The sequence below is a fragment of the Arachis stenosperma genome, chromosome 10 (assembly GCF_014773155.1).
Source record: "Arachis stenosperma cultivar V10309 chromosome 10, arast.V10309.gnm1.PFL2, whole genome shotgun sequence".
Taxonomy (NCBI): Eukaryota; Viridiplantae; Streptophyta; class Magnoliopsida; order Fabales; family Fabaceae; genus Arachis; species Arachis stenosperma.
Window position 1 is genome coordinate 90,817,767 of NC_080386.1, and position 17,013 is coordinate 90,834,779.

Genomic DNA, 17,013 nt, shown 5'->3' on the forward strand with positions numbered 1-17,013 from the left:
AATTCAAAATCCTTTCTATTCTTTTTCCTCATCTTTTACTACTTTTTCTTCTTCATCTTCACCTTCTTATTTTATTTTTTCAAAATTCTTTTTATTTACTTTCTTGAGAGGAATAAAACCAAAAAAAAGAAGAAAATATCAAACAAAAAAGAAGAAAAAAATATATTAATTACATTGTCTGGATCTGTTTTTGTTCATTATTCAGTCTTGTTTGTGTCCTTATTTTTTAACTGAGTTTATGTGTCGCAATTATTATGGTAAATTTCGGTTTATTTCTCAGTTAATTGCATCACAATTGTTATGTAATTTCGGTTCATTTTCTGAGTTAATTGTGTCGCAGTCCATTATGTAATTTCGCTTAATTTCTGAATTAATTGTCGCAATCATTATACAATTTCAGTTTATTTTTTAGTGAATTAAGGTGCATTTGGACTCGTTCTGCACAATTCAAAATTCCTTCTCTTCCTATTCATCTTCTTCTTCTTTATCTTTTTCTTCTTTATCTTCTTTTTTTCATTTTCTTATAATTCTTCTTGTTTCACTATCTTAAGAGGAATAAAACCAAAAGGAAGACAAGAAAATATCAAACAAAAAAGAAGAAACATATTAATGACGTCTGATTTAAAATTTATTTTGGATGCGTTTTTGTTCATGATTCAATATTGTTTGTGCACTTGTTTTCGAACTAAGTTTATGTGTCGCAATCATTATGGTAAATTTCAATTCATTTCTGAGTTAATTGTATCACAATCCATTATGTAATTTCAGTTTATTTTTAAGTTAATTGTGTCACAATCATTATATAATTTCGGTTCATTTCTGATTGAATTAAGGTACATTTGGACTCGTTCTCCTACACAATTCAAAACTCTTTCTCCTTCACTTTCTACTACAATAACAGCAACAACAAAAGAATGACGATGAATAAAAAAACACAAAGAAGAAAAAGGAGGAGAAGGAAAAGGAAAAAGGGCAGGAGAAGAAGGAGAAGGGGGAGGAGAAACGCGAAGAAGAAGACAACGACGACGATAACGTAAATGGTGTGTGCGCGTGTAATCACGTTCTTTTTAATGAGAATGGTTTTTGTTGGTGTTAAGTCTACTTAGTTGGACTTAAATGACAATATTGCTTTGATATATAGCAAATCTGTAAAAATAATTGATAAGAATTAACAAGATAAAACATTTATTCTTTATACAATAAAAAATATATAAAGAAAATGTACCCTAAGCCGATCTATATAACATACCAGTACCTAACCTATGGCTACGGTACATCACAAAATGAATGAGATGAATATTTCCTAATCTGCCCCATAAATTAATTCATGTACAGTTGCTTTTCACCTCAGCTGTGAATTGTGAAGACATCTTACTGTACAAATCACCCTGACATACCAATGATATATCTTCAGGAGACATCATTGTGCATCTGCTCAAGTAATGTTGAGCACTCCGGGCCCTGCATTCAAACACTAAGATTGAGTAACTAAAGACTTTCATAATAAACTGAATGCACTAAAAAGCCGTTCAAGTATACCTTTTTCCTCTCTTCTTCTCAACACCTTGCAAAATGCGTAAACCTTCTGAAATCGAAATTTGGCGAACCGTAGATAGATACTCATTGAATGCAGTGCCTTTCAGCGCCAGTGATAATCTTGTAGGAACAATGGACTGGATCACCTTCATCAGAGATGTTTTGCTTTCACTGTATGGTAGAGGTTACAAAGTGAGGTTGACACCAAGAGATAGCTTTTTGTTTACATAAATAAATAAATAGAAAAAGAACCGAGACAGGTACAGAACTGTGATAGGCATTAGCATGAAAGTCGAGTAAATACCTCTTAGTATCGTTCATTGTTTTCTTCAGCTCTAATTGTTTATTAGTATATAAAGTTGTGATTTTTTTGTGATCCTGTCTAGATAACTTCCCCAGTGTCATAACATTAGTAGTGGAAGCCAACATTTCCGAAGTTATATCTGTATTGTTTTCAGGCTCAAAACCAAACATAGATCCTACATCTGAAATACATTTAGCATAAAAACAAAACCCGTGTACAGCAATCGTGGACATCATCGCTTGCTCATCATACCAATTAAATGTGGCTTCATCAGAAAGAAACTTGGGATGTTCCATGATACCCTGCATATTCAATAAGGTATAAGAGAGGTGATAAATATCAACTGAGAGAGATTGGAAAATTTGACACTTACACATTCTTTTTCTTGATGATTACGAAATAACAGGTCATCTTCTGAGAGTAGGTTACTCAACCCACTTGCAAGTTTAACAACTTGAATAGCACCTAGCTGTTCTGCAGTGCCATGCTGTCCTAAATCCATTCGGTGATCACGAAGTTTCCTCCACATATTTTGAACCACATCTGTTTCCATAATCAAATTGGAGTCTAATTCTGATTTTGGTTTGAATTCATCACGAGTCGTGTCATATAGACTTGTAGCTTCATTGTTCTCATCTCGAAAATCTTGTACAGCTGCCGTAGAATAAGATTCTTGAATTCTAGCATCAAGTGGTTCAAATTTCTGCAGGAATTTGGATCTGCCCTGATAATCACTTAGAGTGAAAGGAGTAATGTTATTATTTGGAAAAGAGTTAGTTGGGCCAGAAAGAAGGCCAGAAGTCACTGCACTAAATGTGGTCCCTATCCTATTTTCAGTTAAGCATGCAACTTCAGCCGTTCCTGAACATTTACAATCATCCAAACCAGAACAAGCTAGCTTGTGAAATGACTTGCTGGTGTATGTTTCAGATTGAAACTTGCAGGGAGATTCATTGTTGACTTCAAAAGTTTGTCCATTATAAGGTTGAAAATATGTAGACTGTCCATTATCATTTGGATCCTTATTTACAGAACCAGAGGAAATGACCGGCTTCTTTTGGCAATTTTGCCAAGATGAAATTCCTAGGAGTCCAGAACAACTAGAAAGCTCAGACATAGTACTACTATATTGACTGTCAGACTGGCTGCACTTTGAAATAGATCTATTCCTCTTGGCGGTATCTACATAATTAGTGTCCATAGATTGCACATCTGAATCAAATTTCCTTTCAACTGCATGAAACTCTTTCATACGTAAACCCTGCATGCATGAGTCTTCTTCCATTATGGTTATTAGCCTGGCAACTTCCGTCTCAATTAGTTTGGAAAACTCTGAAGGAAAACTCCATGGTATTATCTTTGGCAGTATCTGATGAGTAGCCTCGAGATCAAATGGAATTGAGCTATAAAATGTCTGCACTTTCTGATCTGGACAAAGAATAAAAAGAGATAAGTTTTGGCAAGTCATTGCAATAACAATAAGATATGGGAATTTTGTGTGTGTGTATATATATATATATGTAATGGAGTCATAACAAACTGTTATGACGAACAAAGCTGGTGAAAAAGAAAGACAGAAGATAAATGAGAAAACAAATATGTTCATTGAAACACTTATTAGCGGCGTACAAAATTCAACAATTAATAATATTATATGATGCAGAAAAAGGAAACAATTACCTTGATTAATTAAAACTTACATCCTATTATCATCAAATATACGTGGAAGAAACAATGCCTTTCCTACTTAAAACAGATAAAACTACGGGGAAATAAATGGTATGGTATATAGACACAGAAGGAATTTCATGGAACGAATATATAAATAGTAGCAGTTCCAGTATTTGTATTCCGTTTGCCCCTCTCTCTCTCTTGATTTTCAATTTCTACTTTTCCTCTTTCGTTTTGTGTGTGAGTGTTTTGGGGGGAGGGAGGGAGCTTTTAACTTCTCTAGCATTGTAAATGTTTTCTTTGATGTGAACAATGATACAGGCTATTGCTGAGATAACTAATAAAAACACTTCTTGATTATATAATTGTACGAGAAGAAGAAGCAAAGTTTAATTCACGTGTAATACACCTTTTGCATAGTTTTTACTCTGGAACCAAAACTGAAGTTGCATGATGATTTTGCGAATATCTCCGTTGCAAGACTGTATAAATCTCTCCAGTAAAAGAGGGCTGCTGTTGATATCTTCTGTGACACAAACCTGGAGATCATTCACAGAACAATGTATAAATTATTACATTTTGTTTCCAAACATTTTTTCTTTTCAATTTTTGTTCATTTGGGCTTTGGATATCTGAAAGCACATACCATGTACAAATGGCAAAGCAACTCATCTGCTAATGGCAACGAGAATGAAATATTTAGTCCCTCAAAATTACCTGGAAGGCCAACCTTATTACCTAAAATATACAACTAAAGTGTTGTTATAAACACACTCATTGATAAAAGCTATATGGTGATTTAAAAATTATGACTATAAAAATTAAAAAGCAATCCCACTATTGCTGGTCAATATTATAGGCCCTTTTGCTGTCTTAGCAATGTGTTGTATGGCAGAAATGCATCCACGATCTTCAGGAAAAAGCACATCCACATCCTCAACTAGAATTAATGTTTGTACATTATAACATGTAAATTCACTACTTTTGCGATGTAAGCTCCAAGATGTCCCATCAGGACTCTGGGATCCATCATCAGATATGGTTATCAGTTCAATGACATCCTTATCAATATCCTCTGCTGCTTTATCATTAGGAAATGCTGGAGCTGACGGCAATTTCACAGTTTTTTTCTCCCGTGAACACAGAGTGTGCTCCAATAACCTGAAAATACATCATATAAATAAAACATCCATCGCAGAAATGGCTTGACAGAATGACTTACTACAATAAGTCTTTATCTAAAATTAAATCAAGGCAGACGATGTAACTGTAAGAATGAAATAGACTAGACAAGCATAGCAGAAATAGAGATAGTATAGTGTATAAGATAGTAGATTGTAGCAGAGAATTGAAGAGAGAATGAACGTAGAAACAGAGGAGCTGAATCAGGGTTGTATGATTCTAGTGTCTCTGTTGATTAGGGAATGAAGAAAACTTACGAAATGGAAGACAATGAAATATTTATTTTCAGCGAACGACAAAATACAACTTTAGACAAAAACACTAAAATAAACCAACAAAATATTGGAGGAAGGTGAAAGCATGTATAAGGAAAAGTAAAGAAACCTTTTGAAGCCGTGTGATCCAAGAGCATCTCCAAAATACTGCTTGACAGCAGTCCCATTTCGCCAGTCTGATGTATTAAGCTGTTAAGAGGCAATTAGATCATAATAATCATTAATTTCAAATATTTATGGCCAAATTCAAACCAAAATTACAGACCCCAATATTTCCAAAGAAAAAGAAAAGAATACATCTGTAAAAACCTAAACTGGAAATACTTGTTGAAGTATATAATAATGATAATTAAGTAGAATTCCGAGGTGAAATCAGTGGGATTTCATACTCTTTACTGGTTTTTCTTATTTAATTAAAACAACAGGATTGAAAATACAATATGAAAATAGAATTGAGAATATGATAGAAACAGGTTGGCTTAGTTTACAAGAGGAGAGGTAAGTAGTTTAGTTGCTGATTCTAACTGTTTAGCAGGCATAAGAGCAGTAGTCTTACTCCTAGCTGAGCAGAATTAAACTACTCTTATGCCTGCTAATTCAGCTCCAACGGAACAAACAGATAGCCAACTAGCAGCAATTGGGGACTAAACAGTTAAAAACAGCAACTAAACTACTTACCTCTCCTCTTGTAAATTAAGCCAAACCTGTTTCTATCAAAATACAAGAAAGGAAATTGTAGAGTCCTATCATCTCTCCTAGGTTATGGGCATAAGGAACCCTTTGGCCACTATTTCTGTTCTTAGGAAATTCTTGTCTACCTCCTCTTATTTCACTGCTTCCTTTCAATTAAAAAAAATATACTCCCATGCTCTAATCATTCTTATCAACAAGCATGCCTGTAATGACAGCCTACTCATTCCCTAACCACAACACGTCTCATCTTTTTCCTAGAAAAATTAAAAGGTAAAGGAGAAATCTTTCTATCCCTAATGATTGACCTATTACATTTGCTTGTCTCCTTTTTTATCTTCCATTTCTTTTTCAGCATTACTTTTAACAGGGTCTTCTACAATACCAGCCCCTTGAAGAGCCAACATGATCTCAAGGTGGAAAGACGGGAAAACCATCTGAATTTCAGTGCCCCAGCTCCCACGAATTTTCAAAATCTACTAAATCTTGCTAATTGATCAACTCTCCAAGGTGTCCTGCTGTATTGGTTAACCTTGAGGACTTCTTCTAGTTGAGCCTGAAGCTCCCATCCTTCTGAAACAGCTGCTGGAAGTGGTTGTGGATGCAAATTCAAGCTAACACAGCATTTTGATATTAAAAGAACTGGAGGAATTCTAGTTGTTTTGGGTAGGTTCAACTGATATAAAACGTACCCCACCCTTTCTAGTGTCTCAAATGGTCCATAAAACCATGGATTAAGCTTTTGACTGACCCTTTTGGCCAGTGCCTGCATCTTATAAGGCTGCAACTTAAGATACGCCATCTCCCCTTTCTCATAGGTCACAGTCTCCTTTCTAATCTGCACATGTCTTCATTTTTATTTGGGGAAATTTTAGCTCGTCAATCATCTGGTTCCTCTCATCTAAGAGGATCACAACTTCTACTACTATAGTTTCTCCTCCACCTCTCAAGAGCACTGGGGTTTCTCTACCAGAAAGGGATTTAAAAGAGGACATTCAATTCCAGCCATGATAATTGATGTGAAACCAAAATTTTGCACAAGCTGGCATTTAGACCGCTGTTTTTGTTTGGAACCTATAAGACACCTCAAGTAAGTTTCCAAGCATTTATTTACAGCCTCCCTTTGCCCATCCGTTTGCGGATGATAAGCAGAACTCATCTTGAGGATGGTTCCAGAATCCAGATTCATTGAACAGCTTAACCCAAAAGTTGTTCATGAATAATTTATCCCGATCTGAAATAATTGAGCTCGGAAAGCCATGGAGTCGCACCACTTCTTTGACAAACACAGGAGCTACGTCTTTGGCGGTGTAAGGGTGTGCTAGAGCAAACAAATGGGGGTAATTAGTCATCATATCTGCAACCACCAAGATAGTGTCCATTCTCAAAGCTTTAGGCAATCCCTGTATGAAGTCCATAGACACATCAGACCATACATTTGTCGGGATAGGTAGTGGTTGCAAAAGGCCAGTGGGCAAAAAGTCTAGCGCATATTTCTTTGGCAAACCTAGCATTCTTTGATGTATTTATTTTTTCATTCCTTCCCAATACAGCACCCTGGAAATTTTCTTGTAGGTCCAAAAGTATCTAGAATGTCCCCCCAATTTTGTATGATAAAATTCTTTCAAAATTTGGGGAATCCTTTTGGAGTTTCTTGCAATCACCAATCTTCCTTTGTAATACAGCTTTCCACTTTTAATTTTAAACCCCGGACAAAAGTCCTTCCCTTACAAAAGCTCCTGAACATGCCTATGAGTTTGTCATCAGCTTGCACCTCACCTTCCAAGCCCTTTCCTTGCAAAAGCTCCAGAACATTTCCTCTGATTTCAATCTCTATACCTAATGTATCATCAGAGTTTCTCTCCTTCACTCTTTCTCCTCCTTTCTTATTCTACCCCACAAAATTCAGCAATTACAAATGAGCGGAAAAATTACACATCAAGTAGAAAACTCTAATAGCTGAAAAATTACAGATAGATCATGTAGGATGGTGTTGCTTTGATAACATGTTGAATTTATGGAAAAACAGAAGAGAGAGAGAGAGAGAGAGAGAGAGAGAGAGAGAGAGAGAGAGAGAGAAACATGTAGCAGAAAACATGGGTTCTAGACTTGAATATTTGCATTAGGATAGAGACCATTCAGCAGTATAGAAATATATAAATATATTTTCATTTTCGAAAACCAACAATATAATGACTTAAAACTATTTCCTATGATCAATGAAATCAATGCCTTGACCTACATCTCCTTCTATTCAATACTAATCACGTGACTGAATATTGAGTCACATGTTTCAATCCTAACAAATCACAATCTAGTTATTATCTAGCTAACTAGTTGCTAATACTTGATTTTGTGATGCCTTTCAAAAATCAAGGTGGATGTTCACAGGAAGCATCTGATCAACAAATATCATCAATATAAAAGTTCATCTGTTGAAAAACATAAAGGCCAAATATACTTGTATTGAAGAGTGATACCTCTAAAACGTCAAATCCTTGCTCTTGGGCACAAGCATAGACAGCAGCAGACTTGCCGCTCTGCAATAACAGAAAATAGAGAAAAGCACAACAATCAAATGATCCTTGCAGAGGAAAACCTGGAAATTCGTAACCTGCACATTTATAGTGAGAGAATAGTAGAAGAGAAAACATAGCTCTGGATATCTAGCATCCAAATGTATTTTCACGCACCCCAACAGGTCCTGTAATTAGAAGAAGATTCCGCAAGAATTTGTCCTGGTGTACATTTTCCAAATCAGAGTCACAATCAGAACCATTATAATCATAGTCTTGCAAGTCACTTTGATCCCCATTAGCGGAATGCATTCTGCTTTGCTTTCGTCTTTCCTTCCAAAGTTTTAACCACTCATGCAAGAAATTTACAGATTCATAATTACCGCACACCTAGACAAGAGATTGCACAAGAAAAGCACGAAGAACAATAAGAGTTATAACGTGAAAGTCCAATTAAATTCTTTTAGGAGAGGGAAAAAAGGGCAAGTACCAAAAATCTCTGACCTCAAAGGCCTTTGTTGGCTTGTACTTGTGAATCCATAAGCTTCCGGACTTACCTTGACATTTATGGTAGTAAGACTTCATACTACAATGTAGGATAAAAGGGTTTTAGCAAACAAATGTTCTAGCCGAGGCAAAAGAATATGAGGCAAAAGCAAAAATCAAAACTCATAATTTCCAAGTTGCTATGAATCTCGTTAGTCTAAGAAGCAAAATAAATCCAACTTAAAAACTGCCATTTTCCTACAACAACCACCAATTCTTATCCCACTGGGTAAGGTCGATCACATGGATTAACCAAGCCATTTTCTTACAACTGAATAAAAAATTATTCGCTGAACTACTAACAGAAACCTGGTACACCAAACCATGCTAAAACAGATAGATAGAGAAAGTGGAACATAGACAGTAACAAATAAATTTTGCTTAGACTACTAAACCATGTCAATCAAGATGTGAATCAAATGTTCTCATTACTTTCACCCAGAAACAATACACAGGCACACAAACCAATCAGTTATAATAACAAAAAATTTGGCACAAGGTCATGACTTATGAGCAGAGTCTAGAATGCAAAGGGAAAAGAAAAATAATAATAAAACAAGTTTACACAATTAGGGGTGTGCGCCATGCGCATGTCAACCTTTCTTGGAGAAATCTATTCGGGGGCTGAGTGTCTGATGATCTAAAACAACCTGCTTGCCCTGAAAAAGTACTGACTCCATCAAGCTCCAAATCCTGACAATAATTTTCAGCCATAGTTATAAGTGAATGAAATCCCCCTTCTAAACAAGCTTCTACAATGCACAAAGGGACCAGGTTACCAGGGAAAGGACACATTAGTTAGACTCTAGAACAAATTATATACCATCTTGGCATCATCTGACTTTGAAGGGCATATTGGTTGATCATCAGGCACAGCAGAGTTTGCTAGCGATATTTCTTGCAGAATGTCTGGCAGAAGAGAAAGCTGACCATCTGAGCAAGGCATAGCATTCTGAGAAATTAAAGCATGGGATTGGTCCACAGCACGATGAAGGTTATCAAAATTTAAGGGTTCAACAGAACTCATCAAAACAGGCAAATTCGGAGCTTCTGAACTGTATTTTGCAATGGTAGTCTTCCCCAAAAATGTCCAGTTATTCCAGTCAAGGGATGAGGTACCATCCTGCATTGGTAAAATTTATGTCTAACTCAAATTAGAAGAAGTTGCAGAAATTAAAGCTAACAAAGTAAGTATTAAGCTACCAATGATCATAAATAAGGAGTATCAAATTACCAACACAAATACCACTACCTGACAATTTTCAAAAATATGAACAGGACCCGAAATTCTTCCATCCTCTCTCCTGTCTGTGCATAAACTATGTTTTCTCTTATCCAGCTCCTGAGATTTCTTCCCTAATTTCCATAAAGAAAAAAATGGGTGTATTTGCTGCCCGGCAAACATCCTCGAATACTCCTGAATCAAAGAGATATATGTTGATCACAAATGGGTTGCAAAGGAACAAAAGTAGCTGAATCATGTCAGCACAGAAGTTTTATGTTCAATGTCTTAACTCTTAACACACTCATATAGACCACATCGTTAATCCACACGCATTAAAAAAAGATATACGTACGAAAAAAGAAAAAAAATATAGGGCAATCTGCCATCGAGACACTAACCTCCGCTGACAATTTCGCCTCCAACCGCAAATCAATCTTCTGAACTGAGTCTGATGAAGCTGTCTCCTTAATTCGATTAACCAATACATTTTTCTTTGTCGTGCTACTCTGCTTAAGTAATTAGCATACATTAGGAAAACTGGAACTCCATATTTTAAAATTCTCAAGTCTAGAACTGAATGCGGTAACAAATATAAAAAGTAATAATAACAGATACCTTGGAAACTCTTCTGCGGGCAGTGACTGTTTTGTTACACTTTCTCCGTTTGATGCCACTGAAACCTTCTTTTTCCCCTGCTTCATGGCGGTTCGGTGAACCAATATCGTTGGGATTGGGCATCCGTACCGCATTCTTCATCGGAGGAGAATTCGTGCAAATTATGGTGAATTTCGGGCCCTTGGTGAATTAGGGTTTTGGCATTTGAAGTTAATTTCAGTGTAGAATATAAAGGGAAAATGGGATTCAAAAAATCAAGTATCTTTCCATGCATCTGAATCAAAATTCAATTTTTTCGGTTCTCCATTTATCTAAACTATGATTCTGAAAATTCAAACCGGTTTGTCAAACCAAAAAAACGGTTAACAAAATCGGTTGTAATCAATAATAGAAGCAATATTAAATTATGTTCGGTTGTAACAAAATATAGTATTATAGTGTTCAGCCGCTTTTTCATTATTTTTAAAAAATTAATTTTTATATTTTTATTTTAAAATTATGTATTTAATAAAATAATTTAAATATTAAAAATAAAAAATTAAAAAAATATTATTTTAAATTATTTAACTTTTAAAATGCATAAGATTTATACATTTAAATTAAATAAGATATTAAAAATTTTTTATTACGTTGTTATTATGTGTAAAAAAAATTAAAATAAAAATTTAGAAATATTTTTTATAAATTAATTATTTATAAATGTTATTAGGTTTATTTATTTATTTTTATGAGTATTTAATTTGAATCAGAAATAAAAAATTATATTTAAAGTATTTTTTAATTTTATACATAATTTTAATTGATAAAGATATCTTTTAATTTTATTATTCAATTTTTAAAATTATTTTTAATTTTATTATTTTTTAAAATTATTAATTTATATTTTTATTATTGTCTCAATGTCATTGTGATATTACATTGTTTTTCTTTTTTGTTTTTTTTCTTCTATTTTCTCTTTACTGATAGTTATTAATTATCACCAAATATTATTATCACAACTTTTATCTTGATTGTTACGTATAATAACAACCTAATAATTTTAGTATTATACTTAAATTAATTTAAATTTTATTATTCTATACATTAGAAAAAATTAAATAACTTATAAAATTTTAATTTTTATTTTTATTTTTATTTATTAATAATTTATTATTTATTAAATTTTTTATTTTTTATTTCAAATTTATAATTTAAAAAGCATAAAAATTAATTTCCTAAAAATATTAGAAAAAAATAACAATATAAAAATTACAATTTTTTTTAAATTAAATGAAACTAAAATCTTAAAAATTTTATTAGTTAGAGACATAGAAGTTGACATATTAGATCTAGAAAAAGATTAAGAATTATTACAAATAAGTGTTAAGAGTAGGAGAGATATTTAACAATGTAATGTTTTTATATTCAATTGTATATGTTAATAGTAGCTAAAATAGTAGTGTCCATATAATATTACTCTTTTAAGAAGATATAATATATTTGATATTTTTTTTTATAATTGTTGACAAGTTTTATAATTTGATTAACAAAAAATATGAATACTTAATATCTTAAATTTTGTCGGAAAGCAATAAAATATGACTTAACAAAGATCTGAAAAATTAACACAATGGTAGTTATGGATCAAAGTGATAAACAAAAATGAGAGTTGGGATAATAGTACGGTGATAATTAATTTTGATTGGGATGAATAGAACAAGAAAAAAAAAAGAATAAAACAAGGCAACATAATAATAATGATAAGAGAAAGAATAGTGTATAATATGATGAGATAATATAATCAAAATAAAAATTAATAATTTTAAAAAATTATAAAATTAAAGATAATTAAAAAGGTTGAAGATAAGATTGAAGAAATATATTTTTTAGCTATTAGAATTATGGATGGAGATAAAGAATATTTTGGATATAAATTTTTAAATTTGCTTCTAATTGAATAGGATTGAGAAAATAAACAAATTTAATAATATTTATAAATAACTAATCTTTAAAGAATATTAGTAAAATTTTATATTGATTTTGTTACACATAATAATAAATTAATATTTTTTTAATCTTATTTTTTAATTTAAATTTGTTTATTTTAACATTTTATATGGTAAATAATTTAAGATATTTTATTTTTTTATAATTTATTTTAAATTATTATTAAATTCATAATTTTAAAATAAAAATATGAAATTAATTTCTTAAATTCAATAGAAAAGCGGCTCAACAGACACGATAATGCCTGGTGAGCCGCTAATAGAATATAAAAGGAAAATGGGATTCAAAAAATCAAGTATCTTTCAATGCGTCTAACGTTAGGATTTTTGCCAATAAAGAATTTCATAAAAACAGTCGCGTTGTAGATATAGTCTCTAAACCGACAGAAATCCCTTCGTACAAACGTTTTGGTTGTCACAAGTAACAAACCCCTTTAAAAATTGTTAACCGAGTATTTAAACCTCGGGTCGTCTTCTCAAGGAATTGTAGGGATGTATGTTCTTATTATTGGCTATGAAAAAGGTAAAATTGGGGTTTTGGAAGTAAAGGTGGGAATATGTTATATGACAAGTAAAATAAAATAATAATAACTGTAAAATAAACTCTTGGCAAGATATGGGAACTGGAGGTCCTATCCTGGTTATCCTTATCAATTGTAATGAGAATTGGATTTTTCTCCCAGTTTGTTAACCTCTAACTATGAAGGTAAGTTAAGTGGATGAATTCCAATTTCCAATTAACAATGAGTTTGATAACTCAAGAGTCGCCAGTTATTTAACCAAAGCCAAAAGGAAAACTATCTACTCGAATAAAAATAATTTGGATAAGTACCGACAACATAAATTAAAGAAAGCAATCATAGATCTGAAATATCTCAAATAGCATTAATTTAAAAGAGTAATCTGTAACATGGAAGAGTTCATAAATTTAATTGGAAAAATAAATAAAAAGGAACATTGAACCTGAATCGAGAGTCACTCTTAAAAACCAAGAGAAGTCCTAAATCCTAGTTTCTAAAAATCCTAATTTCTAATCCTAATCTTAATCCTAAGAGAGAGGAGAGAACCTCTCTCTCTAAAAACTGCATATAAAATTGTAAAAAGTGAATTATGAGTGCATGATCTGAATGGATGCAATCCCTCTACTTTATAGCATCTAATCTGAGTTTTCTGGGCCGAAAACTGGGTCGAAAACAGCCCAGAAATCGCTGGAGAAGAAATCTGCCACGCTGGTTTTTCGTCACTGCGACGCGGCCACATGAAGCACGCGGTCGCGTCGCCTCGCGTCAGGGCCACTATGGCATATTATATATCAAATCGAAGCCCCGAACGTTAGCTTTCCAATGCAACTGAAACTGCGTCATTTGGACCTCTGTAGCTTAAGTTATGGTCGTTTTAGTGCGAGAGGGTCAGGCTGACAGCTTTGCAGTTTCTCCAACTTCTTGTATTCCTTCCACTTTTGCATGCTTCCTTTCCATCCTCCAAGCCATTCCTGCCCTATAATCTCTGAAATCACTTAACACACATATCAAGGCATCTAATGGTGATAAGAGAGGATTAAACATAGGAAACTTAAGGCCAAAGAAGCATGTTTTCAATCAAAGCACATAATTAGGAAGGCAAATGTAAAACCATGCAACTAGTATGAATAAGTGGGTAAAGAGTTGATAAAAACCACTCAATTGAGCACAAGATAAACCATGAAATAGTGGCTTATCAACCTCCCCACACTTAAACATTAGCATGTCCTCATGCTAAGCTCAAGAGAAGCTATAAAGGAATGAAGAGGAATGATAGAATGTATGAGATGCAACCTATGAATGCAACTAAATGCAAAATGTTTCTACCTACTTGGTTAAAAATAAATAAGTTCTTCAAGACAAATATGAACTGGATTTCACTAATTCAAATCACAAAATACAATACAAATAACTTGCAAGAAGAAGATAGCTCATGAAAGCAGGGAACATAGAATTGAGCACTGAACCCTTACTTGTAGTGTATATCATTCTAACTCTCAAGTGTCTAGGGTCAATTCTCTCAATTCTCTACTAATCTTGCTTTCTATAGCTTGCTCTTCATCTAACAATCAACAAAAATTTAATGCACCAATACACAAATTAAGAGGTCTTTTAAGGGTTGTAATGGGGTTAGGGTCAAGGTAGGATTGTATTTGGCCAAGTGGACTAAAATTTGAATCCTTAATTAACATAAACTATTCCACCTAACTTAGGACAATCCATGTAATCATAATATAAAATCTGACTTCCCATTAACTATATTTTCCACATATTCATGCATTCTAATTTCAAGTACAACTCATATGCATTGCTTTCACCACTTACTTTGGGGCATTTTGTCCCCTTTCACTTATTTTGCTCTTTTTTTTATATATTTTTTTTCTTTTGTTTTTCTCAATGCATATGATTAATTTATTGAATGCATGAACATGTCCTAAATATTTCTTTCACATTTTCAGAAAATTCTAACATACTCAATTCTCAAACCAGATGTTTCCAAACCCACTCTTCCCCACACTTAATTCATAAGCATTTTCACTAGTCTAAGCTAACCAAGGATTCAAATTAAGGACATTATTGTTTTTCGCTTAGAGTTAATGATGTGCTAAAATAAAGAACAAAGGGGTAAAATAGGCTCAAAATTGGTTTGCAATAGATAATGAAAAGGTTAAGGCCATATGGGTATGTACGCTCAGTGAAACAAGGCCTCAATCATATAAGTGTATGCATACATTAAACAATGGAAATATAGAATCAAGCAAGACAAAGACCACAATTTTAGATAGAAAAAATACACACTAAAACAAAATTTTGGTTGATAAAATGCAACCAATTCAAATAGGCTCAAAATCTCACAGGTTTTGTGTGTCCGAACTCTAAACCATGTTCCAAAATAATATTTCTTCAAACAAGTGTAACATTAAATTTTATTCAAATTAGTGAAATGCTCTAAAAGGTTTCTTGAAAAAGAAAATATTACTTTAACCAAGTGGTAAAATATGCAAAAATCAAAACAAGTATGCAAATGCAACAACTAATCTACAAAGAAAATTTAAACATTGGTGTTTGAGACAAGAAAGTACTAACCCATGGAGATCGGTATCGACCTCCCCACACTTAAAGATTGCACCGCCTCGGTGCATGCTGAGATGTGCAGGTGGATGGGTTGTTCCAACTGATGCTTTTCTTCAAGATTTTGCAGATGGAGTTGTTTGTCTCCCCATGTAAACGTCTTTCGGTTCCCCTCCGGGTGGCCATCTTGAAAGAAAAAGGGAAGAAAAGTAACCCAGAAATAAAGATAAGAAAATAAATAAAGTATGGGTGGGTTAATGCCAAATGATAAGGGTCTCATTTACATGGAAGCTTCAACATGTACGTGAGAAAATAATAGAAGCCATGGCATACCAGTGGTATAAAATTTGTAACATAGGGGAGGAGAGTGGGTAATGAAAGTATCAATACAAGTTCATGCCAATGCAAATGGAGTGCAAGTATCATAAAAGATTGGCATTGGCAGATAATTAATATCATCCCACAGTGTAAAACAAGTTACCAAAATAAATTCAAGAAAAGATGCAACAGTAGAATAAGAATTTTTTTAACACCAATAGAAAAATAAAAAATTCAGAAATGAAAATAAAAACAATATGCACAAAATTAAGATGCGATGAATGAGATATGCAAATAAATTAAGTAAAATAAAATAAAAGATAAGAAGAATGAGAAGGGAAAGAAGTAAAGTAAGAAAGAAAGAAGAAAGAAGAAAAGATAGAAGGAATTAGGATTTGGGGAAGAAAAGATAAGATATTTGGCAAATTAGGATAAGCTGTGCGGTGCAAGCGACGCGGACGCGTGGGGCACGCGGTCGCGCGACTTGCGCTGTAAGTTAATCGACACGGTCGCGTCGGTCACGCGGTCGCGTGACTCAATTTATGCTATTGGCGCGAGGGCAGCCTCGCGCTCGCACAACTCTCTGTTCAAAATCTTATTTTGCCAAATTTTTGGGTGACGGGATCGCGTGAGTGACGCGATCGCGCGAGTGGGCTTTAGAAGAACGTGAGGCGGACGCGTGGGGCATGCGGTCGCGTGAGATGGACTGCGCGTCCAGCGCCAGTCCAGCGCCACTCCAAGAGAGAGAACCAAAATTCAAAATTTATCAGCGTCTGAATCAAAATTTTTTTTTTGAATTCTCGATTTATCTAAACCATGGTTTTGAAAGTTCAAATCGATTTGTCGAACCAAAAACGGTTGACAAAATCGGTTGTAATTGTAACACCCGGTTAATTTATGACTAATTAACCCATAAATTAAAATATATTTTAGGAAGTGAGAAATGAAGTTTTTATGGTTTAATATGATAGAGAAATTCAAAACGAGAATTTCGGCACTAATTTTAAAGAAATCGGCCCAAGATTGGGCCGAATGGGCTAAACCGGATCAACCGAACC

The 17,013-nt window shown here is 33.6% G+C and overlaps 1 protein-coding gene across 3 annotated transcripts; it reads right to left on the reverse strand.

The window, feature by feature from the left end:
* Positions 1–1,133: 1,133 nt before the first annotated feature.
* Positions 1,134–10,901, reverse strand: LOC130955701 (uncharacterized). 3 transcript variants are annotated; one of them, XM_057882625.1, is made up of 16 exons: positions 10,561–10,901; positions 10,344–10,454; positions 9,970–10,137; positions 9,544–9,843; positions 9,319–9,413; positions 8,679–8,760; positions 8,352–8,564; positions 8,139–8,198; positions 5,078–5,157; positions 4,350–4,672; positions 4,158–4,249; positions 3,921–4,050; positions 2,214–3,268; positions 1,841–2,142; positions 1,540–1,707; positions 1,134–1,461 (listed from the first exon to the last, which is right to left on the reverse strand). In XM_057882625.1, exons 1-16 carry the CDS (start codon positions 10,699–10,701, stop codon positions 1,326–1,328), a joined length of 3,456 nt encoding a protein of 1,151 aa, XP_057738608.1. In that variant the 5' UTR covers positions 10,702–10,901; the 3' UTR covers positions 1,134–1,325. The 3 variants fall into 3 exon arrangements, with proteins under 3 accessions (XP_057738608.1, XP_057738610.1, XP_057738609.1); XM_057882627.1 differs by having other exon boundaries at positions 1,135–1,461; positions 10,344–10,451; positions 10,561–10,900; XM_057882626.1 differs by having other exon boundaries at positions 1,136–1,461; positions 9,973–10,137; positions 10,561–10,900.
* Between the last annotated feature and the right edge of the window lie 6,112 nt (positions 10,902–17,013).

Bases quoted from the DNA above. Each gene is read 5' to 3' on its own strand.
- LOC130955701 (XM_057882625.1), bottom strand. From the start codon at position 10,701: ATGAAGAATGCGGTACGGATGCCCAATCCCAACGATATTGGTTCACCG. The intron at 9,844-9,969 runs GTGGTATTTGTG...TTACCAATGCAG, and splicing joins TTTTTGAAAATTGTCAGGTA to GATGGTACCTCATCCCTTGA. The intron at 4,051-4,157 runs GTATGTGCTTTC...AATGATCTCCAG, and splicing joins TGCTTTGCCATTTGTACATG to GTTTGTGTCACAGAAGATAT.